Source organism: Microtus pennsylvanicus, chromosome 12 (genome assembly GCF_037038515.1).
Source record: "Microtus pennsylvanicus isolate mMicPen1 chromosome 12, mMicPen1.hap1, whole genome shotgun sequence".
Taxonomy (NCBI): Eukaryota; Metazoa; Chordata; class Mammalia; order Rodentia; family Cricetidae; genus Microtus; species Microtus pennsylvanicus.
The window spans coordinates 82941394-82968153 of record NC_134590.1 but is presented as its reverse complement, the minus strand read 5'-3'; the positions used below and the strand labels follow the sequence as shown (position 1 = coordinate 82968153).

The following is a 26760-nucleotide window of genomic DNA, read 5'->3' as shown; positions in this document are numbered from 1 at the left end:
CTAGGGGTTCACCTCCAGCATGGTCACAGGTGGGAACCGTGGCTCTAGGGGTTCACCTCCAGCCCGGTGGTAGATGGGAACCGCGGCTCTAGGGGTTCACCTCCAGCCCGGTGGTAGATGGGAACCGCGGCTCTAGGGGTTCACCTCCAGCCCGGTGGTAGATGGGAACCGCGGCTCTAGGGGTTCACCTCCAGCCCGGTGGTAGATGGGAACTGCGGCTCTAGGGGTTCACCTCCAGCCCGGTGGTAGATGGGAACCGCGGCTCTAGGGGTTCACCTCCAGCCCGGTCGTAGATGGGAACCGCGGCTCTAGGGGTTCACCTCCAGCCCGGTGGTAGATGGGAACCGTGGCTCTAGGGGTTCACCCCCAGCACGGTCACAGGTTCTACAGGAGACAAGTAATGACAACTTTAGATTGTCAAACTAGTAACTTGAGGTCATTAGGACTTATGACAAATCTCACCTTAAAGTCCTTCCACTGATAACACTTGAGGGTAACCGGGAGAAATAGTCCTATCAAATGTGCATTGGAGATACAGAAATCCACAGGACACTCTAGCACGTGAGTCTAGTTGCAGCGTTTATTCAGATGATCTGAAAACTGGAGCACTTTCCTTTAAAGGTGCAGGGGTTCCCATGGGAAATCTCACTGAAGAAGTCACAGCTCCTCTTAACAGTGTCTCCCACTGCACACTTCTCTGAGTGACAGAATTAAAAAGGAAAATGGCTCAATTATTCCTATTTTGGTTCTGTGGCCACGAGACGGAATGAGAAAACGTAAGACATCCTCAGAACACAAAATATGCGTACATATAGATCCTGAGATGTTACAGTGAACTTCAGAAACAGATGAACACGATCCAAGCCGTTTTGAAGACACTGTGGTGGTGGGTAAGTCATTTTCCAGGATACGCCGCCTGTATGTCCGCATCCCGTCAGGAAAGCCCTCTGTGTCCAGATGTGGAAGCTAGTCATCCAGAGCAGGGGGCCAGTCAACATCTACAGACTGAGAGGAAGGAAAGTCACTAAACAGAAACTCTGGCAAGCATTTCTGGGGACAGTTTCGCTGTGTGCGGGAGAAATGACACTGATAAGAGCTGCAACCCTGAAGGCCATTTCTGAACTAATAGACACACAATTACTTTATCCCTCTTGACTCCTAGGAGAAGAGGTGGACAGTCATCATGTCAGTTATGAATAAAGTATGAAGAAATTCAAATTTGGGCAGCCACACTATTTTTCTCACAAGTTTCAACAACTGTTGCTCTGATTACCTTCTGCTTAACAAAATACAGCTATGTGTCACTCAGTGGTGGGAACACATTCTGAGAAATGTGTCGTCAGTGACTCCATCACTGGGCAAACACCACGGCGTACTTAACCTAAGGCATGATGTCACTAGGGTATCAGCTAGCGGGACCAGTGTTAAGTGGCACATGGCTGGAGCAGTCTCTAACTAAAGGGGAAGAGAATGAATATGACCATCACTAGAGCTACAAAACCACCAAGCAGCTTCTCGTTTCAGAAGCTTTACTTCTTTTAAAACCCACTCAAGTCGGCTATCACGAAACATGCCTGCAATCTTAGCACTTCAGAGGTAGAGGCCAGGAGTCAGAGTTTACAGCCTACCTGGGCTACATCTGACCCTGCTCCAAAACATCAAAAGCATCTAAATAAATCTGATCAGTCTCCTTTGCTACTTACCCTCCCTTTGTTCTTCCAGATTAAAATTACAGTAAGCAATCTAGTACAGATCCACATACACATTCCAGACACACCAAGACACACCTTATCCGGCCTCTCGGTGGACCTCCCTTAGGAAGTGGCTTGTGTGGGTGCAACGGTGTATACCTACCGCAGCAGCCAGGAGACTGAGCTACGACAGATTAGTACACGCTAGCGTGAGCCACAAGGCAAGCTCCAAGCAAGCCTGGGATATATTTAAAAACAAAAAGCACTTGGGAGGCAGAGGCAGGAGGATTTCTGTGAGTTCAAGGCCAGCCTGGTCTACAGAGCTAGGACAGCCAGGGCTACGCAAAGAAAGCCTGCCTAAAAAAAACAAAAAACCACCACCAACAAAAATAAATAAATAAATAACTACCCCCAACCCAACCCAACCCAGAGTGTGAAGCACCTCTCTGAAACGAATGTGCTCATCAGCCCACGGGTCAGTTCACACTCAAGGCTTCCTCAACCACTGGACAAGCAAATACTGTGCAAACTGCTCTAATAAATTCCAAAATGCATTGTGTAGTGTTTTAGATAAAGCCATGTGCCAAATAATCATATTTAAGTTAATGAGTAGCCTCTCAAACTAAAACTGGGACACAAAGAGCCACAACGGTGGCAGAAGACAGGGAAGAGAGGCACATCACCATGGCTCAGTAGCTCTACAGGGAGTCCTAATGACAGGGCTGAGAAACTGACCCCAAGCTGTCTGTTAACATGGATTGGAGCATAGTTCAAGGTAGAGTCTTGCCTAGCATTCTAGAGAAAATGTTTTCAATTTTTAATTTTGAGATTATAATACAATCACATCATTTTCTCCTTCCTTCCCTTCCTCCAAACCCTTCCCTATATCTTTCCTTGCTCTTTCAAATCCATGATCTCTTTAGGGCATTAACTGTTGCTACATACACACATAAATACACACACACACACACACACACACACACACTAAATATAACCTGCTCAGTCTGTGTTATGTTACTTGTATGTATGTTTCCAGGGCTAAACATCTGGTATTGGATAACCAATTTTTTAAAGCAGTGACTGTGGTTGGCACCTTCCGTGAGACTAAGTTGTCAGTCTCCTTACATCAGCCTCAACAGGCTAATCAATCTGCAAGTGGATCCTGGCAGCCATGTAAGAGCCATGTACAGTCTAATGACAACGTGACTGCCATGGCTGGGCACATGGGCACATGTCCACTTCACGCACCTTTGCAGAATGCTAGCCTCTTCTGCGGTTTGCAGTGGAGGGAGGCAGGGATGACCCCACAGCCCGGAAGGGCCGTTCTTTAGACTTTAACCCTGCTTCAGCTGATACTACAAGGGCAGAGCCGCACAACACAGCACTCTTACCTGATATAGACTGTGGCAGGGATCCCAAAGACAATCATCTGCTTTGCTGTGTTTGTTCTGAGTCAGGGTCTCACTGGCCTCAAACTCACATTTCTCTTGCCCCTGCCTCCTGAGAACTGGGATTATAGATGCACCACTATGCCAGGCTTGAGAAATCCATTTTACTTTATCTATTTCCTATCATTTCTAAGTGCATGCTCTGGAACAAGGGGTCTTAGATCCCTTTTTAAACACTTAACTTATTTTGTATGTGCGTGTGTACACTCATGCATGCACACACATGCTTTTTAAACATTTAACTTATTTTGTATGTGCGTGTGTACACTCATGCATGCACACACATGCCCATACCACTGCACACAAGAAGATGAGTGGTGTGGGAGCTCCTTCTGTATATGTTTTGCTTTTATTGGTTAATGAATAAATCTGTTTCGGCCAGTGGCTTAGCAGAATCGAGCTAGGTGGGAAAACTAAACTGAATGCTGGGAGAAAGAAGGCAGAGTCAGAGAGACACAACGTAGCCCCACTGGAGACAGACGCTGGGGATGGAACTTTGCCTGGTAAGCCACAACCATGTGGTGATACACAGATTAATAGAAATGGGTTAATTTAAGACATGAGCTAGTAAAAAAGATGCTTAAGCTATTGGCCAAATAGTATTGCAAATAATATAGTTTCTGAGTGATTATTTGGGGGTCTGGGCAGCCCAGAATGAACAAGTGGCCTCCGCCAACAGATGAGTGTACACACTTGTACATGCACACACATATCCATGCCCCAGCACAGAAGGAGATGAGAGTGGGTCTCTGCTTCTACCGCGTAGATCACAGGGACTGACTGAATTCAGTGCTGCCTTGGCAGCCATGGCCATTACTGAGACGGGCTAAGTCCAGCCCTAAAGCCCCTTCTTTGAGAAAGGATATCTCTATACGGCCCTGGCCGTCCTGGAAATACCTATGTAGACCAGGGTGGCCTTGAGTTCAGAGATCCACCAGACTCTGCTTCTCAAGTGCAGAAGGGTTTAATCTGATACCACAGGTAAATTAGTAAATGACAGTACCTGATACCAACTAGTAAATCAACTATATAATCCACAAGTATCACCAATGGATCCTGGTTTGTGTGTTTAAAATAATTACAGAGATAATTCTTCCCTATACTACAAGGCTACTGTGAAGTTTTACTCCTGTCAAATACCTAGAGAGAGCTGGAGAGATGCTCGGTGGTTCAGAGCACAAGCTGCTCTTCCAGAGGACCTGGGTTCCATTCCCAGCACCCACCTGGTGGCTCACAACCATCTGTAACTCTGATTCCAGGGGAACCCAACACCCTCTTCTCAATTCCAGGAACACCAGGCACACATGTGGTGCACAGACATACATGCAGACAAAATACTCATACACATAAAAGAAAATAAATCTAAATAAAACCCTCATATAAAAAAACACCCACGGACACAGATGATGCTATTCGGTTTAGTGTCAAAAGACCTAATTTGGCTGAATTTGACTGGCAGGTGTGCACTCCCCATAGAATACTTTACCTCCACATCGAGTTCAAGGATGTCTGCGGTCACATTCATCAGAGAGCCGATGTTCGGCTTGGTCCTCCCAAAGTCTCCATGTACAAATTCTTTAATGTAGCTAGGTCTGTTTAAGGAAAAGCTCATGCAGCGACAACTACTTTGGCCAAGGGGAAGGGAATGTTACAGAAGTGAGGCCATTTCTGAACCTGGACTTGAGATGTGTATCTCAGAAAATGAGCTCGCTGCCAGCAGCCTGGATCCCACCAGCCCAGGTGCAGCATAGTAACCAGAACCTGTTTACATCAAACTCACGGAAGGCCACGACTCTGCTGTTTCAGACAGGGCACCATGTGGTCCGGGCTACATGAACATGACCTGCATCTTCCTGCTTCCACCATTCAAGTGCTGACAGTGAAAACCTTTGACACCCCCACCCCCACCCCAGGTGTGGGTTTCTTATGAGCTCATCTCATCTCAAAATGCCAAGGTTTGGATATACATTAAATCGACTATATAGTTCAATGCCACTCCCCCTCACCTTTGGAGACAGCTTCTCACTGTGTAGACCTAGCCTGGAACTCACTATGTAGACCAGGCTAGCCTCCACCGGCCTCTGCCTCCTGAGTGCTGGCGTTAAAGGCGTGTGCCACCATGCCCAACCCAATGCTTTTCAACACCCCCCCTTTGTCATTTCTGTTTTGATATCTGGTCCCATTTTTCAATAATGGCAATTAACATCTATGAAATGGGAAGTTTCTACAGGACCACACAGAAAATGACTGCCAACAATGGGGTTCCTTGTAACACATTAGCATTAAGATGGGAGGAAAAATTAAACCATTTAGTCTTCTTTAAAAGTCTACTTGATACTTCCTATTTACACGTGCATGTGTGTCTCTGAGTGTACACCAAGTATGCATAATGGCAGAGGTCAGAAAAGGGGTGCAAGCCCACCCCGAGGCTGCAGCTACGGGCACCTGGGAGAAAAGAATTAAGTTTTTTGCTTGTTTGATTTTTGTTTGCTTTCTGTTTCTATCTGTGTGTATGCTCCTGAGTTTTTTGCCACATACCCCAACCTGGCCTTGGAGCCACTGTGTAGTCCAGGCTGTCTTGAGCAGAAGCAAGCCTGAATAACAGGGCCAGTGTGAACCACACCTGGCTAGATTCTTTTGGGGGCTGGCTTTAGCAACTGTGTTCTCTATATACGTCTTTACGCTTTGAAGGCAAGGGTTAAATCTGGCATTTGTTCTTAGTAAGATTAGCACTCCACAGCACACACTGCAGCCCTGACGTCATCTGAAAAATAACACAAAAACGCTGCGTTAGTAAAAGCAGAAGTTAGTGTAAGTGGTTATGGTGTCGGTCCAGGAAAACAAACGACTTCCCCAGCACTAGCTGGGAGGCAACAGTACACGCTTTTTCATCTCCTCCCCCATAACTTGTTTTGACTCAAACAGAAGGCGTACAATGATCCAGTGGCTCTTTTTTTCCTGAATTCAGAATTTCTCTTCAATTGCTGTTCTTTCCCCCTCATTTTCTTCAGAGAAAGCCAGTAATAAAGGAGGAAGCGATGGAAAGTTCTGGCCTGAATTCGTGTTGGAGGGACCAGACGGAAGGCAATGAACCTGGCCGCCATGCTGAGTCACGAGAGACTGAGACAGCACAACATGAAATGCACACAGAAGGCCACGCACTATGAGAACCACGAGGTAGCTGTAGTTTTACCAGCTCTTCTTGGCTAGCGTATCAAGTACATACATGTAGCTGTTTCCAAAAATGTCTTAACAGGATTGAAATCATGCTAGTTCTTCCGGAGACCAAGCATTCCTCTTGGTATGTAAAATTAAAGACAGAATTAGTTTTATTTCATTCTTATAATCTGGGGCAATAGGAAAACCAGGCATGGTGAGACATGCCTGTAATCCCAGCACTTGAAAGGCAGAGGCAGAATCTTGAGATCAGGGACAGCCTAGGATCCACAGTAAGAAGCAGTCTTAAAAGAAAGCAAATACTAAAGTAGGCCTAAGACTGCCGGAGCTCTCCGATACACTGTCTGAGAGACTCAGTTCTGACCCTGAAGCCGCAAGTTGGAACCGATCAGTATCAGCTTTGGCAGGTAGCTATTTAAAACTCCAAGTTCCAACCTTCTATTTTATTGTTTTTTATTGAGCTATACATTTCTCTCCACTCCCCACTCTTCTTCCCCCTCCCCTTCTACCCTCTCCCATGACTTCCACGCTCTCAGTTCACTCAGGAGATCTTGTCTTTTTTCACCTTCCTATTTAGATCCATGTATGTCTTTCTTAGGATCCTCTTTGTTGTCTAGTTTCTCTGGGGTTGTGACCTATAGGCCGGTTTTTCTTTGCTTTATGTCTAAAAGCCACTTATGAGTGAATACGTATTATATGTGTCTATTTAAAACACAGTCAAAATTTTGGAGTTTTGAAACTCTGTCCTAACACTGACATATTATTGCTTAAGTAGGTGATATGTAGTTTGGGTTTTGGTTTTCACACAGCCCTGCACATAAGTTACAATCACTCTGACAAGAAGCACCGACACAGCATGTGTCCGTATTCCCACCATCCTGGAGGCAGAGACAGGGAACTGCTTAAGTGTTTGTGATGAGCCTGCCTGGGCAACACGGCGAGCGCTTGTCTCAAATTCTAAAGAGGGTAAAATACCTGCTCCCCTCTACCTCCTGTGTTTACTCAGTTGGGCAAACACTTGAAATAGTTAGATGACCAAATAGGGTTATGAACATGTGACTTGTAAAATGTGTAAAGACGGCAAATGAACCAATGAAAAGTACTTCCCGAGTCTATTATATGCTAAACAATGGGCAAGACACTGTCACAGAACTGTAAACTCTAAAGTCGGCATTGAACTGATGGACACTTCATGGTTTAAAACACTATTCTGAAATACAAATGGGAAAACAGACTTCAAACAAAAAGTACTGATTCCCTAAAATGGCTGAAAGACCCTTAAGGAAATGTTCAACCTTCTTAGCCATCAGAGAAATGCAAATCAAAACAACTCTGAGATTCCATCTTACACCTGTAAGAATGGCCAAGATCAAAAACTCTGATGACAATTTATGCTGGAGAGATTGTGGGGTAAAGGGAACACTCCTCCATTGCTGGTAAGAATGCAAACTTGTACAGCCACTTTGGATATCAGTATGACAATTTCTCAGAAAATTAGGAAACAACCTTCCTCAAGACCTAGCAATATGGCTGTTGGGTATATACCCAAAGGACGCTCAATCATACCACAAGGACATATGCTCAACTATATTCATAGTGGTATTGTTTGTCATAGCCAGAACCTGGAAACAACCTACGTGGCCCTCAACCAAAAAATGGGTAAGGAAACTATGGTATCTTTACACAATGGAGTACTACACAGCAGTAAAAAAAAATACCATCTTGAAATTTGCATGTAAATGGATGGATCTAGGGAAAAAAAATCTTGACTGAGATAACCCAGACCCAGAAAGACAAATATGTACTCACTCATATGTGGCTTCTAGGCATAAAGCAAAGAAAAAAAAAACCAATGTACAGTCTACAATCCCAGACAACCTAGACAACAAAGAGGACCCTAAGAGAGACATACATAGATCTATATAGAAAGGAGAGAAAGACAAGATCTCATGAGTAAATTGAGAGCATGGGGATTACAGGATAGGGTAGAAGGGGAGGGAGAGGAAGAAAGGAGAGCAGAGAAAAATGTATAATTCAATAAAAACAAAAAAAATTTTAACTAAAAAGGAAAAAAAGTATTGATTCTACTCCAAAAATACTGAATGAATACACTCAAATCCTTTCCAAAATATCCCAGACCACCTGAGGTGGCCCAGGCCTGTAATCCCAGCACTTGGGAGGTGGAGGCAGGAGGGTCAGGAGTTCAAGGTCAGCCTGGGGTGCACGAGACCTGGGGTACGCGGGAACACACGTCTAGCAAATAAGTGTCTCCTAGATCACTGAAGCTGTTGTCTAGGGCAGCATTAACTATCCTGATCCCATTCTGGTTAGGGCTCTGCAATGCAGAGGCAGAAGGATACGTTCCAGCTTGGGTCTTCAAATACAGACGAAAATGATGCTCGTCCAGGTAGTGTGTCTCCATGGAGTGAATGGCCCGAGTTCTCACAGCCAAAGGCCTTCGGTGGAGGACCCGGAGAGGAGTTCTCTGGTCAATCTTTAAGTCCTAGAGGAGGATGTAACACAATCACGAAGCCATCCATAGCTCACCACATTAGTTCCCATTACTGTCAGAGCAGGGTGGGAACTCGGGAAGACAGAGCCAGCTGCATCTCCTTAGGCTCTATGGGACTTCTCATCTGAACACTACAAACCCATCAGAAGCCGGGAGGCTGGGAAGGAAATGACCCCATGGGTTCTTCTGCCCTGACATTTAACACATCAGTCAGGATCCTGACACAGGACTTTGCTAGAAGACAACATTTGTTATCTTTGTTTTCTGATGCCACAAGGTGATTGGCATAAAAGTGAGGACTTCGGGCTGAAGAGAAGTGGAGGTAGAAGGTGGGACCTGAGGGTCACGTGTGCACATTTTACGGAACAGTGTGCATCTATTTCAGGGTTTGTTGTAAAACCGACAGTATCTGGAAGAGGCGCATCAGCGTTTAGCAAGATGCTTTCATACAGTGATTATAGAGAGGTCTGAACAGTGACTCAAGGTCTTCCAGGATTTCCTAGCCCAGTTTACAAAACAAATATTCACACGTATCTCAGCAATTCAGATTTTCAGTGATGCAGGCTGCTTTTTCTTATAATTACATCAGATTAGAGATTTCCCTGTATGTTCAGTGATATAAATTAAGGAATAGGGATTAATACTACAAAAGGTCAACTACTTCAAATTTTTAAAAATAGATTTTAGGCAAACCAGACAAGTTGGTTCTTAAGAACTCTGACTTCTCCGCAGTTTCTTGCTGGTACAGCTCCTCCTAATTTGCATGAGTGAGCAGCCACGGCTTGGCCAAGGAGAGAAAGGCTTCAGCCTGCATTCCCTTCCGGACACCAAGGGTGAAAACAGGTTCTGACAAGGGCCACACTTGAAGGGCAGGAGTTAACAGCCCCACCCACCGCGATTTTTATGATTCTATAATTCTTATGACATGAGCTGTCTCTATGGGGCTTGACTTTCTCTAGTCAAAAAGACAAATGTTTTCACGAATGAACTGTGATGAAGAGTTACAATGCTGTATACAGAGACTCAGAGAGCAGAAACAGCGGCCTTTACAACAGCAACCGTGACAGTGCAGTGGTGGCTCACGCCCTTAATCCCAGCACTCTGGAGGCAGAGGCAGGCGGATCTCTGAGTTTGAGGTCAGCCTGATCTATAGTATGAATTCCAGGATAGCAAGTGGAAAGGAAGGGAGGGAGGGTGGAAGGGAAGAAATAAATAAAAACAAGCAGCTATCTAGGGAGAACACCACACACACACACACACACACACACACACACACACACACACCTGCTTCTGTTGCCTGACTCCCAGGACTGACGAGGAGCCCACCAGCAGGGCCATTAACATAGCACTCCACAGGACACAGGCCCGTGTGTCCTTTGTGGTCTGCTTTCTAGACCACAGAAGGAAACCATCCTGCCCACTCTCAGCTCTGTGCTGCACTATCCCACACTGCTGAATTTTCAGAAGCACACACAAGCACAGGTTTTCCTTAGAAGTAGGCTGCCCTTTAAAAAGAGGCAGCAAGCAGCAAACCTGCTGCAGTCTTTTTCTCAGAATAGAGAAGTAACTCGGCTTTTATCTCTAAGCCAATGGGAATTTTATAAACTATAACAGTGTTACTAGAAACCAACCAAGCCCAGCAAGTGTGTCTGGGAGTGGTCTCTTACCACTTCCTATACCCCTATAAGATCACCTCTCTAGGTTACTTTTTAGTTAGATCTATGGTAAGCCCCAAACTACACTTTTTTTTGTTTTGTTTGAGCAGTGCTGGGAACCAAACACAGGGCCTGCATCAAGCACTGTGCCACTGAGCCACATCCCCAGGCTTGAATCTATCTTTAATGGATTTATTTTTCACTGAGCCTCAATGCCAGTCTGTAACACGCCCCCCCCTTTTATAAAAATGATTTTCTTTTTTAGTAGCATTCTAAATGAGCATCTACAATTTTGGTGAGTTTTCTGTTTCTTTTTTTTTTAAAGACAGGATCTCACTATGTAGACCCAGCTGTGTCTTCCTGAGTGCTGGGATTAAAGATAAACACTATCATATCCAGCTGATTTATACATCTAAGACAGAATATATGATTTTACAAAGTCCATAGATGTATGTCTGTATGTATCTGCTTACCTGGGGCTGGAGATGTAGCTCGTTTGGCACAGTGCATGAAGAGCAGGCATGAGGCCCCTGGGTTCAGCCAAAGGTGACACACCTGGAGCCCAGCACTCGGGAGGTGGCTGCACTGTGGGCCTGAGGTCAGTTAAAACGAAACGAACCCAAACTCCCCTCCCGAAGGCCCTAGGCAGAAGCACCAAGCCTGTGGGGTGACAGGCGTCCCCAGGGGACAAGCTGTGTGTGCTGTCCCTGCAACACCGCCATCTGTCACTTCACTTCTGCCTCCTGAGTCAGATTCAGACCCTGCATGCCTTTCCCCAACATGTCTGATATATACAGCCACACACTGACCCAGATTTCGTGAGATCATATCCTGCTTCTAGTTTTATTTTTAATAGCTACAAGAAGCTTGCTCATTCTACCACTAGCTCATTCAAAGTTTTCTGTTTGTTTGTCTTACCACACGGCCCAGGCTGGTCCTGAACTCATCCTTTATGAGCACTGCCACTATATCCAGCTAATGTCATTTTCCTTCCAGCTTTGTCCTTGTTGATTCTGACACTCTGAGCAAAGTCAGAAAACCTCCTTTCACGCATAGCCTTACACAGAGTCATACCCCTGCAGCGAGGCTGTCAACAGCCCCTTCGCTTTTACAGTCACTGCCGCTGCCTTCCTTGAAAGTCTGAAACACTTTCGGTGTCTTCAGCTCCCCTCCCTCTCGACCAGACCCACTGGCTGCTTTTCTGGTTTAAGGGGACAGAGCAATGTCATGTATTACTTTGTCCTGGAGGTGGGGCAGCACTCCAGATGATTCTTGGACATTTGGAGTTGTCCTTTTCAATCGTCTATTCAGATCTTTTATCCATTTTTTATCTATTCACAACTATATTTTTTACGACTAAATGTGAACCATGAGAACTTCTGCCATATTGTTTTCTGCAAAGCCACACGTGTGTGTACACACAGCACACCCGGATGTGCTGAAATCACAAGGCATGGCCCTCTACTTATTCTTAAAGCTTTCCCCTTAGCACTCAGGATAGCATTTTCCCCATGTTAACAAGTATCACTTTAAACAATTTGCTCTCTGAGATAGGGTCTTGCTGTATTTCCCAGGGGCCTCACACTTGTGGTCCTCTGCCTTCATCTTCTGAGCCACCACTCCCAGCTCTCCACATAATTTTAAAGACCTGGGTAGTAAAACTCCATCATACAGACAACTTAATATAAATTTTTGTGCTCATTTATGCTCACCCAATCTTTGCATTTGAGTTCTCCCTCCCTCCCTCTCTCCCTCCCTCCCTCCCTCCCTCCCTCTGTGTCCGTGTGGTGTATTCACAAGAGCTAGGACCACGGGTGTCGTGCTGGGGTTAAGGCACACATGACCATGCCTGGTTCTAACATGAAGCTGAGATCCAGACTCGGGTCCTCATGCTTGCACACACAGGCTCTTACCCACAGGGACTGTCTTTACAGGAGAGAGACGAGAACCAGCCAACAGAACAAGCAGGTCCTTTACAGTCGCATGCTCACAAAATGCATGTGCTTCATAGAATCATTACATTTTATTCATTCATGTATATAATTTTAGCATCAATTCTATAAAATAAATTTATTGTATATTTAATTCTTACAGATAACCAAATAAAATAGCACTACTGGGCATTTTCTATGTGGTTGATACCATTTGAAATACTTTGCACAATTGAACTAAATTAGTTTTTCTAAGCTAATTTCACAGATGAAGCCTAGGTCAGGAGTTTGTCCAGAGTTGCACAACTATGATGCAGACCCAGGGTTTAACCCCACGAGTCCGTCCTCAGAATCAGCAGCATGCAACACGGCTGCTTCTTCTTGTTGTTGTTCAGACCCAGGGTTTAACCCGAGTCCGTCCTCAGAATCAGCAGCATGCAACACGGCTGCTTCTTCTTGTTGTTGTTCAGACCCAGGGTTTAACCCCACGAGTCCGTCCTCAGAATCAGCAGCATGCAACACGGCTGCTTCTTCTTGTTGTTGTTTTGTGTGTTGCTATTGTTTTGTTTTTTAAGACAGGGTTTCTCTGTGTAGCCCTGACTGACCTGGTACTCACTCTGTAGACCAGGCTGGCCTCGAACGCAAAGATCCACCTGTCTCTGCCTCCCGAGTGCTGGGATTAAAGGTGTGTGCCACCACCGCCCATTGAAAGCCTGCTTCTCCAAAGAGTTTTCCAGTGAACTGGAAAGCCAGAATTTGAATGCACGTCACCAGACCCAAAGGCCAGGTACTATGGCTTGCTGGTAATAAACATGAAGACATGGGCTTTTTAATATGCAGAAGAAAAATAAAACAAACCAGAGCCGTGGGGAAAGTACCTTGAGGTCATTTAGGAATCCAATGTCGCTCTTCTGTATGGCTTTATTCGTCCAGATCAAGGCACTGTAGGTCTTGGTCTTCCCTTCTTCACCTTCCTTCATATACCCTATGGCCTCTCTAAATACCAGCAACAGAGGAAAGTTTGTCTCAACCCAGAAAATACACGCAAACCTTGTCCCAGATCTCTGCTCCCTTCCAACAGCTTGGCTGAGGTATAACCTGCATATATTCCCCCAGCTATGAATTTTATTGTTTCTGGAGCTACGCATCTAGCATCATCTAACTTCCAACACTTCCACTGCCCCCAGAAGGACCCTCACACACATTAGCACTTTCTTCCCATTCCTTTCCCAAGCCCAAGATGATCCATCACTACCTGACTTTATCTATATCATTTCCTACCAGGTACAACTACAGAGTGGTGAGTGGCTCCTGCCACTTCATAATGCTGCCAAGTCAAGGTGCGTCTCTGGGGCAGTGAGACTCACTACTCCACACCTCTTCATTTTCAAAGAAAAACAAAGCAAACAAGCAAATCATACCACAGAAAGGCAAGTAGTAGGTTCCCCTTAGCCATGAATTCACTTTGTCTGCTGTCAACCTCCGACTAAAAATATTATGTAAAAAAACTTAGAAATAGGCTTACCTTTTTAAAATATTGTCCTGTTTTATTATTAGCTACTATTTTTATGTTTTTTAAGATTTATTTTTATTTTATGTGTATGCATGAGTGCTTGTATGTATGTATGTATGTATGTCACATGAGTGTCTGGTGTCCTTGGATGTCCAACAAGGGAGTCAGATCCCCTGGAGCTCGAGTTATAGGTTGTGAGTCACCGTGGGTGCTGGGAACTGAACCCAGGACCAGTCTGTGCTCTCTATGGTCCTGATTTGTGCTCAGTTTTTTTAGTTAAACCTTTTCATCAGTTATGTACAGGAAAAGCACACTATTTATAAAAGTCAGCATTATCTGCAGTGTCAGATGTCCATGCAAGTCCTGGAACACATCTTCCAAGGACAAGAAGGGATAATTCACGTTGTGTTTTTCTATAGGTAGACAAGTGGTATCTTCTTTTCTTTTCTTTTTTTAATTTGACTTGACTTGATATAAGTCTTATGTAACCCAGGCTGGCCTCAAATTCACTATCTGGCTAAGGATAGACCTGAATTCAACCTTCCTGCCTTAGCCTCCCAATTAGAATTACAGGCTTGCGCGTCCACTGCTACTTCTCTGCCCTGTGCAGACACTACTGTGAACAGCCGTGTGAGCCTTGGTTGATCATGTCTGCCCTGTGCAGACACTACTGTGAACAGCCGTGTGAGCCTTGGTTGATCATGTCTGCCCTGTGCAGACACTACTGTGAACAGCGTGTGAGCCTTGGTTGATCATGTCTGCCCTGTGCAGACACTACTGTGAACAGCCGTGTGAGCTACACTTTCAGCCCCGTTAGCATTGCACAGGGCACTTTCTCTGTGCCCTTGCCAGCACTTGTTATTTTCTCTCTGCCGACTGCCATCTGCGTGGGTGTGAACGGGACGTCCCGCTCACCGCGGCTCTGACCTGCACGGCCCTAGTGTAAATTGTGGGCACCATTTCACGTTCCTGGATGACACACACGTCCTCTTTGGAGAAATGTCTACATAATCATTTTCCCATTTCTTAATTGGGGTTAGATTTTTTTTCTTAATATATTCAGTATGCAATTCCCTTACCAAATATATGATCTATGAGAGCTTCCCTTCTGGAATCTCCAGCACAGCCATCCTCACCTGGTGACGAGCTGCAAATCACGTACTTGGATTTTGTCAGATGCCTTATTAATCTTCTGTAGCAGCAGAGAAGGAACAACAATGGTCACCTGCGGCTCAGTCACGGGACTGCACAGACACAGTGCCCCACACAAGCGCTCACCTGCTGGAGCTCCTTAACTTCTTGAGAAGTGAAACGAACTCTGTGAGGATTCAGCAGCTCCACTGCAAAAGGCCTTCCTGGCAGCACACGCCCACCGCGAAACAGAAACGTGTTGATGGAGTTAGCATTGGGGGGGAGGCAGGAGGTGTGAGATAGGGGCTGAGCTCTAGGGACTGAAAGTTTAGTGACATGACTCTATCTGGGGGAGGAGGGGATGTGTGAACCGGTAAAGGGGCTTTGGGGGGACTGCAGCAGGAAGGTTGCTGTGTGAAATGATTGCCTTCCCAGAGGTCCACACACAAGCCTGTGTTAATAAAATAAATAACCACTAATTAAGTTGCTTACATGAATGGAACTAACACTGTCACGGAGAGCAATGCCCAGGTATAACAAGGTGAGATCCACTGTCCCAGCTAATCTACTAGTGACATGGAGCAACTGAGCATCAAGCAGCTCAGAATTAATTCTCATTATCTTTCTCATAACTCAACAAGATAAAATAAGAACGAGGAATGAAGGTTAAAAGAGAAGAATCATTTCCAAATAAAGAATTGGTAATTTTTGAGATATTCTTTGTTTGTTTTTCGAGACAGGGTCTCAATAAAGCCCTGGCTGTACTGGAACTCGCTCTGTAGACCAGGCTAGCCTCGAATTCAGAGATCTGCCTGCTTCTGCCACCCAAGGCATGGGCCACCACTAACTGGTTTGAAAAGTTCTTAGTAAACTTTAAGGGAAAAAAACTGCTTCTTTCTTCATGCGCATGCAAATCCATTACAGCTTCCAGGCCTGTGATAAGGACATCTCTGAAGAGATGTCTGCTGCTCAGACATAATTCAGTCTACAGAAGTGACACACATACACACTGTTGTAAGTGACCACAGTAAGCTACTGCCTCACGGGGACTCAGCAGTAGCTGGCTCAGGTCAGGTGGTGCTGACGCCGTCTTACCATTCCCTAACGTTCTCACGTCTACGTCTTCTCTTCCAGAGGATGAGAAATTAAAACCTGTAAGAAGCAGAACAAGAGAAAAGATGAGAGACAGCAGCCCTAGTATACTTTGTTCCAGTCACTGGCAGGAATCCAACTGACGATCTCGTGGTCCCAGCAATCCATGGGATAAAGATCACCTATCTCTAATCTCAACTTTGGCTAAAAACAGCAATGACAGTAATAAGTACTACTCAATATATGGCAGGTACTGGGGTAAAATCACACACACATCATTTCATCTTTATTATAACTTCATGAAGCAGTAAACAAATGAATATTGTTGCTTAGGTAATATTCCCAGGGTCCAATAATCCAATGGCAGAGCTATATATATCTGACGTCAAAGCCAGGGTTTAACCAGCATCTATACCCCCATCATAGAAAGGCAAAGCTGGAAGCAAGGCCCACCTCCCTGGCCACTGGCTTGTGGCAAAAACTTGGCCTTTGTTCTTTAAAGTAAGCAAGCATAACAATAGGAACAATCATGTTAAAATTAAACTCTATAAAAAAGTGAGAGAAGAAAGGTCTGACCTTTAAATAGCAAATTAATTATATAACCAAACCCTACATGTGGCCATGTTAAAGCTGCTGTACAATCCAGGATGAATTTAACAGCACAGATCAAATGCTGAGGATGTCAGACAGGGAAAACAGACAGAGATGCAGAGATAGAGATCCGGCAAAGGCTTTGTCGCCACAGCAAACACGAGCAGGCATTGCTCCAAGAGCTTTAAGACAGGTTGTCACTGGCACTGTCTTCATCTTCCTCCTAAGGAAGGTGAGACCAGCAGGAGGAATCCATTGCCAAAAGTCACATCAGAGTAAGAAATGCAGACCTGGTAGCGAGGCTAGAGGCTAGGCACTCTGACACCAGAACCACCTAACGTCCAGGTTACAAGGCTGGAGGACAGGCACTCTGACACCAGAACCTCCTAACGTCCAGGTTACAAGGCTGGAGGACAGGCACTGACACCAGAACCACCTAATGTCCAGGTTACAAGGCTGGAGGACAGGCACTGACACCAGAACCTCCTAACGTCCAGGTTACAAGGCTGGAGGACAGGCACTGACACCAGAACCTCCTAACGTCCAGGTTACAAGGCTGGAGGACAGGCACTGACACCAGAACCTCCTAACGTCCAGGTTACAAGGCTGGAGGACAGGCACTGACACCAGAACCACCTAATGTCCAGGTTACAAGGCTGGAGGACAGGCACTGACACCAGAACCACCTAATGTCCAGGTTACAAGGCTGGAGGACAGGCACTGACACCAGAACCTCCTAACGTCCAGGTTACAAGGCTGGAGGACAGGCACTGACACCAGAACCTCCTAACGTCCAGGTTACAAGGCTGGAGGACAGGCACTGACACCAGAACCACCTAACGTCCAGGTTACAAGGCTGGAGGACAGGCACTGACACCAGAACCTCCTAACGTCCAGGTTACAAGGCTGGAGGACAGGCACTGACACCAGAACCTCCTAACTTCGGCAGTGGAGCTCAGCTCAAGGGCTGGGAGGGGCTGGGAAGCTTTGGGAACCCTGTGGTCTGTACAGTGATGACACTGAAGGTCTCTGAACAAAGAGGAAGGAGAACAGAAGGGTTCTGGGCTACAAGAGCGTTGGTGCTCGGTCAGGATGTATAATGCGGCAGTGTGCCGTGCTTGATGCTGGGGACAGGTAAACAGGCGGCACAGTCCTCGCCCCCGGAGTCACCGATTAAGGAGAATTAGAGAGTATAACGTGACAATGTAGACACAGGGCAGGAAACAAGGTAAGAACATTCCTGCACTATGAGCATAATCCTATTTTTCACCCTTTATTCTATGTGTATGCATGTGTGTGATGTGTTTGTGAGTACAGGCATTCTGCCTTCTCTGGGACCTAAATAGTCCCAACTGAAGATCCCTGAATTCTCAAAGAAAGAAAGTGAAGCAGCCCTGCCAACCGTTCCCCACCCCTACACCCTCGCCACCCCGCTCCAAACACACACACAAAACATTAAGCAAGGGTTCTTTACTCTTTTTTTTTTGGTGCAGTGCTATGAAATAAAGCCAGAACCTAGTGCACATCTTCAGCCTGAGAGATGCTTTTACAGTGAGCTTATTTTCAAGTCTTCAGAAAAAAGTAGCAGCTCGCAGATATTAAATAGGTAAAAGTTCATAGCAATGCCACAGAGTCTTTTCCTCTGTTCAGAAAATCATTCATGGCAGATAGGGGAACAGTTGAGTCACATGTCTCCTGTGTAAGCACCAGGAGTCTAGTGCCCGGACCAGCTCCTGTGTAAGCACCAGGAGTCTAGCTGGAGGTTTGGCTTCACAATAAGAGCTTGCTGCTCTTGAACACCCAGCACTCCCGCTCCTGGGGACAGAATGCTCTTATCCTCCATAAGCACAGCAATTCATGTGCTTGCCTCCCCACCCACACACACTACACAGTTTAAAAATGAAAATCTTTTAAAAAAGAAAGTGAAGTGAGGGTGAGAACACGCATCTGTACCCTATTTGCTGGGTATGGGGACTACAAGCAGACCCCTGGACCTCACTGTCTAGCCGTTCTAGCCAACTCAGGGAGCTCCAGGTTCAGTGTGCTTTGTCTCACAAAGTGAGGGGGACACCCCGCGTTGCCCTCTGGCTTCCATATGCACACCTATGTGCAGGCATACACAGAAGGAAACAATTTGCATAAGCCTTTAAAGGTGGGAGTGGCTGGACAGCTGGGTCAGCAGTTACGACCGCTCTGCTCTTGCAGGGGACGTGAGTCCAGTTTTCAACACTCACATAAGCTCACAAGCCTCTAGAAACTCCAGATCCCAGGGACCCACAGACATCTACACTCGTGTGCAGGAACCAACACAGAAACATAAGTAAAAAATAATAAAGAACAAAGGGGAAGCTCACCCTTAACAGAGAGTAAATCATGAAGGAGATGCGGTCTAGTAATCCTTTCTTCCTAACAAGTCAGCAGAGACAGCCATTGCCTATCTAGACCTCGGCCTGACTTAGAGCGTGTTCCTCAGCGTTTCTCACAGAGAAAGGGAGTGTCGAGCTGGTCCATGGAAGACTCTACTGTGCCAGAAGCCCCGCTCTAATGGCTGGCACTGCCCACTGCCCACAGTTTTTCTCCTTCTATATCCCACATTAAGCGACAGACTTTACTAGACACTGCCTTTGATTTACAGGCCTGTTGAGACAAGGAGAACATAAGCTTCCTCAGGCCTGACTCATCCCACAAACAGGGCTCATTAACGGGAAATTAAAGCACAATACACACCATAAAAACCTCGATAAGATGGTTTCTCTAAGTCATGAACTTCAATCTAAATCACTCCATAGGTCAGGGCAGAAACCAGCTAACTACTCCTGAACAAGCACTGGACATAAACGCCGCAACTTCTCCCTATTTCCCCGAAGAATCTAGGGCTGAGGAGTGCCACGGTTAGGGCTTAGTGCATTTGTCTAAAGCAATCTTGGTTGTTCTGAGTTCCCCAGGAGAGAGCAGTCACCCTTGGGTATCTGGACTAAATCTAGTCTGAGCCCCAAATCCCGATACTGATGATGCCTGCTCTAGGGAAGCCTGGCCAGGGAGCCTGTTCTAGGGAATGACTGACTAAACAGAGCGATCTCTCCTGGAGCCACCAAGGGATGTACTCATGAATAACAACGTATGTAAAACACGAGCACTTACTCTCTGCTTTGAATACAGCCAAGAGATGATCTGAAATTAATTCTTCCACCGAAGATTCCATTTTCCTTTCTCCATCAATTATCCAAGGAGTTTGTGGTAGATTCCTGGAGTATTTATTATATCTGCCTGCCAAAGAAACATCAGCTAGCTGGACTGAATGCTGTGGTCAACAGATTAGGGTAAAAGGAGAATTTAGTAAGCTTGATGTTCTACATGCTAGGATAGAAAATGAGGCCTTTAACTAAGAAACAGTCTAATTGGGAAGCCATAACATAGACATGGAGATGGTTAAATAAGGTTTAAAGTAATAATAGAATAGGTATCTTAGAAACACAGAGACAGGGTAGTAAATGAGTGAAATGATTTAATAATTTGACTGACTAGAAAAGTCAGATGATATTGTGGAACACAACAATCATAAAAAACTTGCTTTTACAGATTACTAATAATAACTTAAATATAATGGTCATTGGTGATGATGTATTACAGGGAATTAAATTTGTGAAAAGTTTAAGAATTTGTAAGTTAAAAAAACAAACGAAAAACTCCCTAACACATTGTGACTCACTGCCTTATGAATAAAGTCCCAGCGAGAACGCTGCTGCCACTGCCCGAGGAGGCGGTTAGGACTGCAGAGCGACCTCTTTCAGGCTTTCACTATGAGGCAACTCTAGCTTTTAAAACACAACAAAAACCTGCCTGCGGTACAGCAATCAGGAAAGTCTGGATAAAGCCAAGTGTTTAATCAGAGAGAGCACAGTAACATTAGTTCTCTGAAGTCTGTTTCCCAGCTGACTGAGCACCCTCTGCCTGGTTTGCTCTGCATCAGAGCGGGAGAGCAGCCAGAGAGCAGGCGCAGACACGCTCAGGAAGGGGCTGACAGGACGTGGACATTCCAGATGAGATAGTTACCAGCAACAAAAACAGCGCCGTGAGTGCATTCCATTTCCAGGACAGTGCACACAGTCTTCGGTGAGTCTGGAGGACAAGGAAACTGCCTGCGAAACAGAGAAAATTTTATGGACACTAATACTTGAGACATGTATCACCAAACAGATGAATCTACATTGTTCAAGAAACGCAGACTTGAGCCCCAAGGACTATACCTCTCCCCACCTTCAAGTTTTAAAGCAAAAAGCGCCCTTTACTACTTTTCAAAATTTACTGTTTTGTTTAAAAGACTTTTTATTTTATGTGTAAGGATATTTTGCCTGCATGTGTGTCTGCGTACCCCGTGTGTAGTGTCTATGGAGACCAGAAACTGCCATTGATCCTGGGAATTGGATCCAGGTTCTCTGAAGAAGCAGCCAGTGCTCCTAACCACTGGGCCATCCTCCAGTCCCTACGCTGTTTATTCTGGGGGGGGGGGGGGATGTCTCTCCCTGTGTCCCAGGTTGGTCTGGAGCTCACTATGCTGCACAGTCCGGCCACAATTCATTTGCCCCAGCCTCCTGAGGTCCAGGATTACAGGCCTAAGTTACCATGGCAGCTGCAGAGGACCACCCCTCTCTCTAAGATTTATTTTTATGATGCCAGGAAGTGGTGGCACACGCCTTTAATCCCCGGTACTCCAGCGGCAGAGGCAGGTTGATCTCTGTGTTCAAGGCCAGCCTGTTCTAGAGAGCGAGTTCCAGGACAGTCAGGGTTACAGAGAGAAACCCTATCTCAAAAACCAAACCAAACAAAACAAAGATTTTCATCTTATTTATTTATTTATTTATTTATTTATTTATTTATTTATTTATTTATCTGCTTGCTTATTGATTGTTTTTTCTGCAAGGCAGGGATTTGTTTATTTATTTGTTAGTTTATTTATCTATTGGTTTTTACAAGGCAGTAGCTATGGAGATAGTCCTGTAGACCAGCCTGGGCTCAAACTCACAGAGATCCTCGAATGTTGGGATTAGAGGCGTGCCCCACCATCACCCAGCACCAAGATTTAATAATTGTTTTGCCTACATGTTTATCTGTGCACCGGATTTGTGGGTGGTGCTGAAAGAGGTAGCGCACCACCACGTTGGTGCTGGGAATCAAGCCTAGGTCCTCTGCAACAAGTGCTTTTAATCACGGAGCCAACACTCCAGCCCCCGGAGTGCCACTTCTAACACACAGCAGAGGTACTAAGCAAACCGGGGCTTGGCCATTGCCCTTCAGTCAGGAGATCTTTCCCAGACAATTTTTAACAGCCTTCAGAAGGAGGGGAAATCCACATACACAAAGCAGACGCCCCTCTAGCTCTCCGACCATCGGCTCTGTCTGATCGCGGGCTGCTGCCTGGCACGAGGTTTAACTGCGTGGGCAAAGCTGGACTGAGGGGTAACTGCTCCCACCTGGGGGTCTGTCTTGCTGTGGGGTCCTCCACTACTTCCCCCTCTTCCTTCCCATTTCAACTGTGACACAGGAAAAAGTGGAAAGTTGGGGTGCAACGACTTATCCTCTGTCCACCATTTAGAATTTCCACAGCCATGAACTGGAGGCTACCTATAAATAATTAAATTCAGAATCAACCCCAAACAAGTGGCTTGGAATTTTTCTATGATTTCCTAAGATGCCTTATCAATGAAAGCATTCAGAAATCCAAGAACTGGCATTTATATGAAGTATCCTTTTTAACTTTAACTTTATGTGTATGATGTTTTGCCTGCATTTATGCCTGTGCTCTATGTATGTGTCTGCCTGATTTTCACAGAGGTGAGAAGAGGCCATCAGATCTCCGGCTGGTGTGTGGGAGCTGGGACTGGACCGCGTCCATCTCTCCAGTTTCTAGATAAAAAATTTTTGACTTTTCAAAGATTAATAAAAATATTTCCATCATGAGACTCATTTCTTTTTAGTTCATAAATGATAAGAAACCCTCATCATGATGTCATTGCTTGATATGTATTCAAGGGTTTTCTAGAAGGAAAATTACAATAATTAGGTTTTTAAAAATAACACTGATAATTAAAATACAAAATTTATTGTATTTCTACATATTTTAAGAATTTATATTTTAGAAAAGAGCACTGAGGTTCAGAAGAAGACGCTGATATAGCTGAGTTCCCAATGTGGACTATAGAATGGATCTGAACCCAGGTTCCCTTCTCTGTGGCCAGTGCTCTTTCTGTGCGAGAGATGGATGGATCAGATGTGGGCTGGAACAGTACAGCTCTCGACCCATGGACCACTAAATTACTAAGCCGAAAACCCAGGCAAGGAAATCAAACCCTCCTCTCAAATTCAAAAGCTTGGGCTTTGGTCCTGGGAACTGAACCCAGGCCTCTCAGCTCTGCCAGGTAAGCACTGACCACTGACTGAGCCACGCTCTGGCCTCCTCGATTCATAATGTTCATTTGATAAACATTTACCGCTCCGGCCGCACGTCAGGTGCTGTTCTAGGTCTAGCAGGGGACTGAGATGCACATGGCTGGGCAACACCCAGGACATCTACGAGGCAATCCAGGGTGCCTGTGCCCCTAGTACCCCATTGTTCCTAAAGTTACACAGTGCCTCCTTATTTCTATACTTACGTGAGGAAATCCTCTTCCTTTATCTTATTCAAAGCTTTCAAAACCGCCATTCTGGTGAACACTGACTATATAGGGTAAAACAAAAAGACAAGATATTTTATCTAGACAAGAGCTAAAATACAGCTAATTAGAGGAATTATATCATTCTACATATTTAAAATCAAGAAAGTTATTCAAACATAAGTGCTCTTAGAGCTGGTCTGTACCTGGCCTGCATCTGCAGGTCTTTTCTGTCTATGTCCGTAATAAAAACAGCGTGGGCAGATCAGGAGAGACACAGGAAGACAGGGGTAGTGGAATTGTGCCCAGCTCTCTTCCTCCTTCTGTTTAGTACAGTGCACCAAGTCCTCCTGCATCAGGGCATTTTATCACAGCTACAGGACAAAGAACTGAGGCAGACACTCCCGAGGCTCTCAATAAAGTTTGCTTTACTGGACAGAACTAACTACTAGCTGACCAAAATTAGCCATTGATGTTTTTGGAGGACCAAGATGTGTAGAGACCCAGGAGAGAGTAGGATGGGGCTTAGAAAGATTCTCCCTTTTAGACTGAGGAAGGACAGAGCGAGGAGGTCACGGGTGGCTGCCCGGCTGCTTCCCTAATGGTTCAGGTTCTTACCCCAATACCTGACTCCAGGTTTGTACTGACCAAGATAATTATTAGCAAGTGCTTCAGCCATGGCTCTGTGAGGACCCTGACCGCGGAGTTCTTGAGCCTTTGGAACTGGGGGAGGGAGGAAGTGGAAGGGTTTGGAATTCTGGGTAGAGGCTCTGAATGCTCTAAGCAGAGCTTAATAGCCCGTTCTGGTGTGGATGAAAAGACAAGAATGCCGAGGGAAATGTGGGAAGCACTGGCCCGGCTCGCAAGGGTCAGGATGGGACAAACCTTCCACGCGAAACTGGACTGGGACATCCGGGGTGTGTTTTCTCATGTGTAATCCCATGTAAGAATTTCAGCACAGCTGAAATGAACAGTGATGGATTAAGCTGTTCAGCAGAGGAAATTTCAAGACAGAACATTCAGTTGAGAAAGCAGCTATAATTATTAAAGAGACAAAGAAAAACCTCCTGCCAAGCATTTGGCCAATAAGACAGGTGTCTTAAGGGCAAAACCCTACCCACTGGAGGTTCCATCTTGAAGAAAGTAAACCTTAACTGAAGTGGTTCTCAGCTCCTTGAAGGAACTGCCAATGGGATGTTTCCCCAGGGTCAGCGCACAGAAGCCGATGCAACCGTGGGCTCAAGCTGGCAGCAGAACTCGGCAGCGACACAGACTGCTGCTGTACGTTTAGAAGATGCGAGATCAAGGGGGTCACGGAGCCCTGCCGCGTGGTTTCAGAGAACAGCTGAGGGTGGGCAGTGTGTGGCAGGATTGGAGTCCTGCAAAGGGGCCCTTACACAGCGAGTTCCAGGCGACCCTGAACGAGGCTATCTCAAAAGCCCAAAAGAATAAAAAATGCAGAGGATAACAATGTATGAACGCAACGGAAACCTCTACAGAGCAGCTCGTCACACTCGCAGCGCAGGCTCAGAAGGGAAACCCTTACCTGTTTGTTCTTGGCTGGTTTGAAACAATCTGGGCAAACTTCACCTCTGAAATAAAATTCAAGTTAAGATAAAAGTTTAGTCGGGCGTAGTTGGTGGTGCACACATTTAATCCCAGCACTTGGGAGGCAGAAGCAAGTGGATCTCTGTGAGTTTAAGGCCAGCCTGGTCTACAGAGTGAGTTCCAGGACAGTCAGGGCTAAACAGTGAGGCCCTATCTAAAATAAATAAAAAAATAAATAAAAATATGTTTAATGAGTTTACATTAGGTAGACACAATTCAAATACATTTTATATTTACATATTATATATAATTTTGTGTGTTTGTATGTGTGTGTGTGCATTTGTGAGCTACACTGGTTTTCCTGAGGAATCTTCTACGAGAGGTAACATTTTAAATGTAAGGCATGACAAGTTCTGAAATATTCACAAGAAAGAAAAACAATACCATCTTCATGAAAAAGAAAAGCACCAACACTTTACATAATTGACACTGTGTTTTACGGGGCAACTTACAGGAAGCGGCAATCTTCATCTGTTTCTGGATGAGCAAAGACCACACTCACTTCAAACAAGCTCTAAAAATCACAAAGAAGAGTTTTTAAATGAGCAAAAGGAAATTAAGAGCTTCTGAAAGGCAACGTAAGGTAACTCCGAGGGACTGGCTCAGACACACGGCGGCCTGCAGGCCTGTGTGCAGGCAGCTGTGGGAGGAGGTGCTTTGGCTTTGCTTTAACTTCTAAACCCAGCCGCCAGTAGGACTACCAAAGCTGGTTAGGTTGTTTTGTTTTGAAGACTGTAATATAACCCCAGCACTTCTCTCTTCCTTTTCCTCCATCCAAACCTCCCCAAACTGTTTTTTAATCAACTTGTTGTTGGGCAAATGATACATTAAAGATAAGTGAGAATTTGGAGAGCTGGACAGAGATAACTAATAACCCCCAGAAAACTTCCGTTCCATTACTGACCAGTTATTAGCAGGACAAAAACATTTGGTTCAAATCTGTAAGAATGCTGGATGAAGCCTGTGTGTGTGTGCACGTGGGTGTGAGTGCGTGTGTGCGTGTCGGTGTGTGTATGAACATGGAGGACTGAGAATTTCAGCCCCTCACCATCTTCTTCCTGAGATGGTGATTAACTCTCTGATTAACTGGGCTGGCAGGTCGCCGAGCTCGAGACCCACCTCTGCTCGGCTTTTACATGGCATTGGCAATCCTCACTCAGTTCCCAACACTGCTGTGGCAAACACCAGCTGGCCATCCCCAGCCTTCCAGCTTATTCTTAAAGTATTCGAATCTGACTCTTTAAACCAGTGCTCTTAATTTCCCTTTCCTCAAAAGTGATGCTTCCAAATTATAAAACAATCTAGTACAAGACGGCTTTCCAATCCCATCCCACCGGAGTGGAATCGCAAGCCATTTGGTGTGCTCCTCACCGCCATGTTTATTAGATGTTTGGAAAGCTGTTCTTTTAATACCTTTCAGCTGTGAGAACCGTGAGATGCTAAGTTACAGAAAATATTCCTACTACTAAACAATTGCTTCAGCAAGCATTTCTGTATGTGAATAATTTCATTATATATATATATATATATATATATATATATATATATATATATATATGAATGATATATCTTATCTCTGCAGAGAACCAGCAAGGTTTGCTACTGAAGGAAAAGCTGTGAATGCCACATACCAACCGTCTTCTCCTTGGTTCTATTACCCTGAGCCTTCGAGGTCCTTACCAAACCCGTTATCTTCTCTAGAATTATAATAATAAATGGTTTCTGTTTTGCTCCTTATTCTAATATGCATTATAAAAATAG

At 45.2% G+C, this 26760-nt stretch overlaps 1 protein-coding gene across 4 annotated transcripts in view; it reads right to left on the bottom strand.

The window, feature by feature from the left end:
* Window positions 1–564: 564 nt before the first annotated feature.
* Pus10 (pseudouridine synthase 10) overlaps window positions 565–26760 on the bottom strand; it is an 86444-nt gene continuing 60248 nt past the window's right edge. For 3 of the 4 annotated variants that reach the window (XM_075944506.1, XM_075944507.1, XM_075944508.1), the window contains 12 exons: window positions 25452–25513; window positions 24938–24983; window positions 23392–23456; window positions 20795–20880; window positions 19883–20008; window positions 16154–16210; window positions 15206–15282; window positions 15064–15119; window positions 13293–13410; window positions 8677–8819; window positions 4626–4725; window positions 565–1005 (listed from right to left, as the gene is read on the bottom strand). In XM_075944506.1, coding sequence (XP_075800621.1) covers window positions 967–1005; window positions 4626–4725; window positions 8677–8819; window positions 13293–13410; window positions 15064–15119; window positions 15206–15282; window positions 16154–16210; window positions 19883–20008; window positions 20795–20880; window positions 23392–23456; window positions 24938–24983; window positions 25452–25513 — 975 coding nt within the window. In that variant the 3' untranslated portion in view covers window positions 565–966. The remainder of the gene's footprint in view (window positions 1006–4625; window positions 4726–8676; window positions 8820–13292; window positions 13411–15063; window positions 15120–15205; window positions 15283–16153; window positions 16211–19882; window positions 20009–20794; window positions 20881–23391; window positions 23457–24937; window positions 24984–25451; window positions 25514–26760) is intronic. The other variant, XR_012907339.1, reaches the window with a different exon arrangement.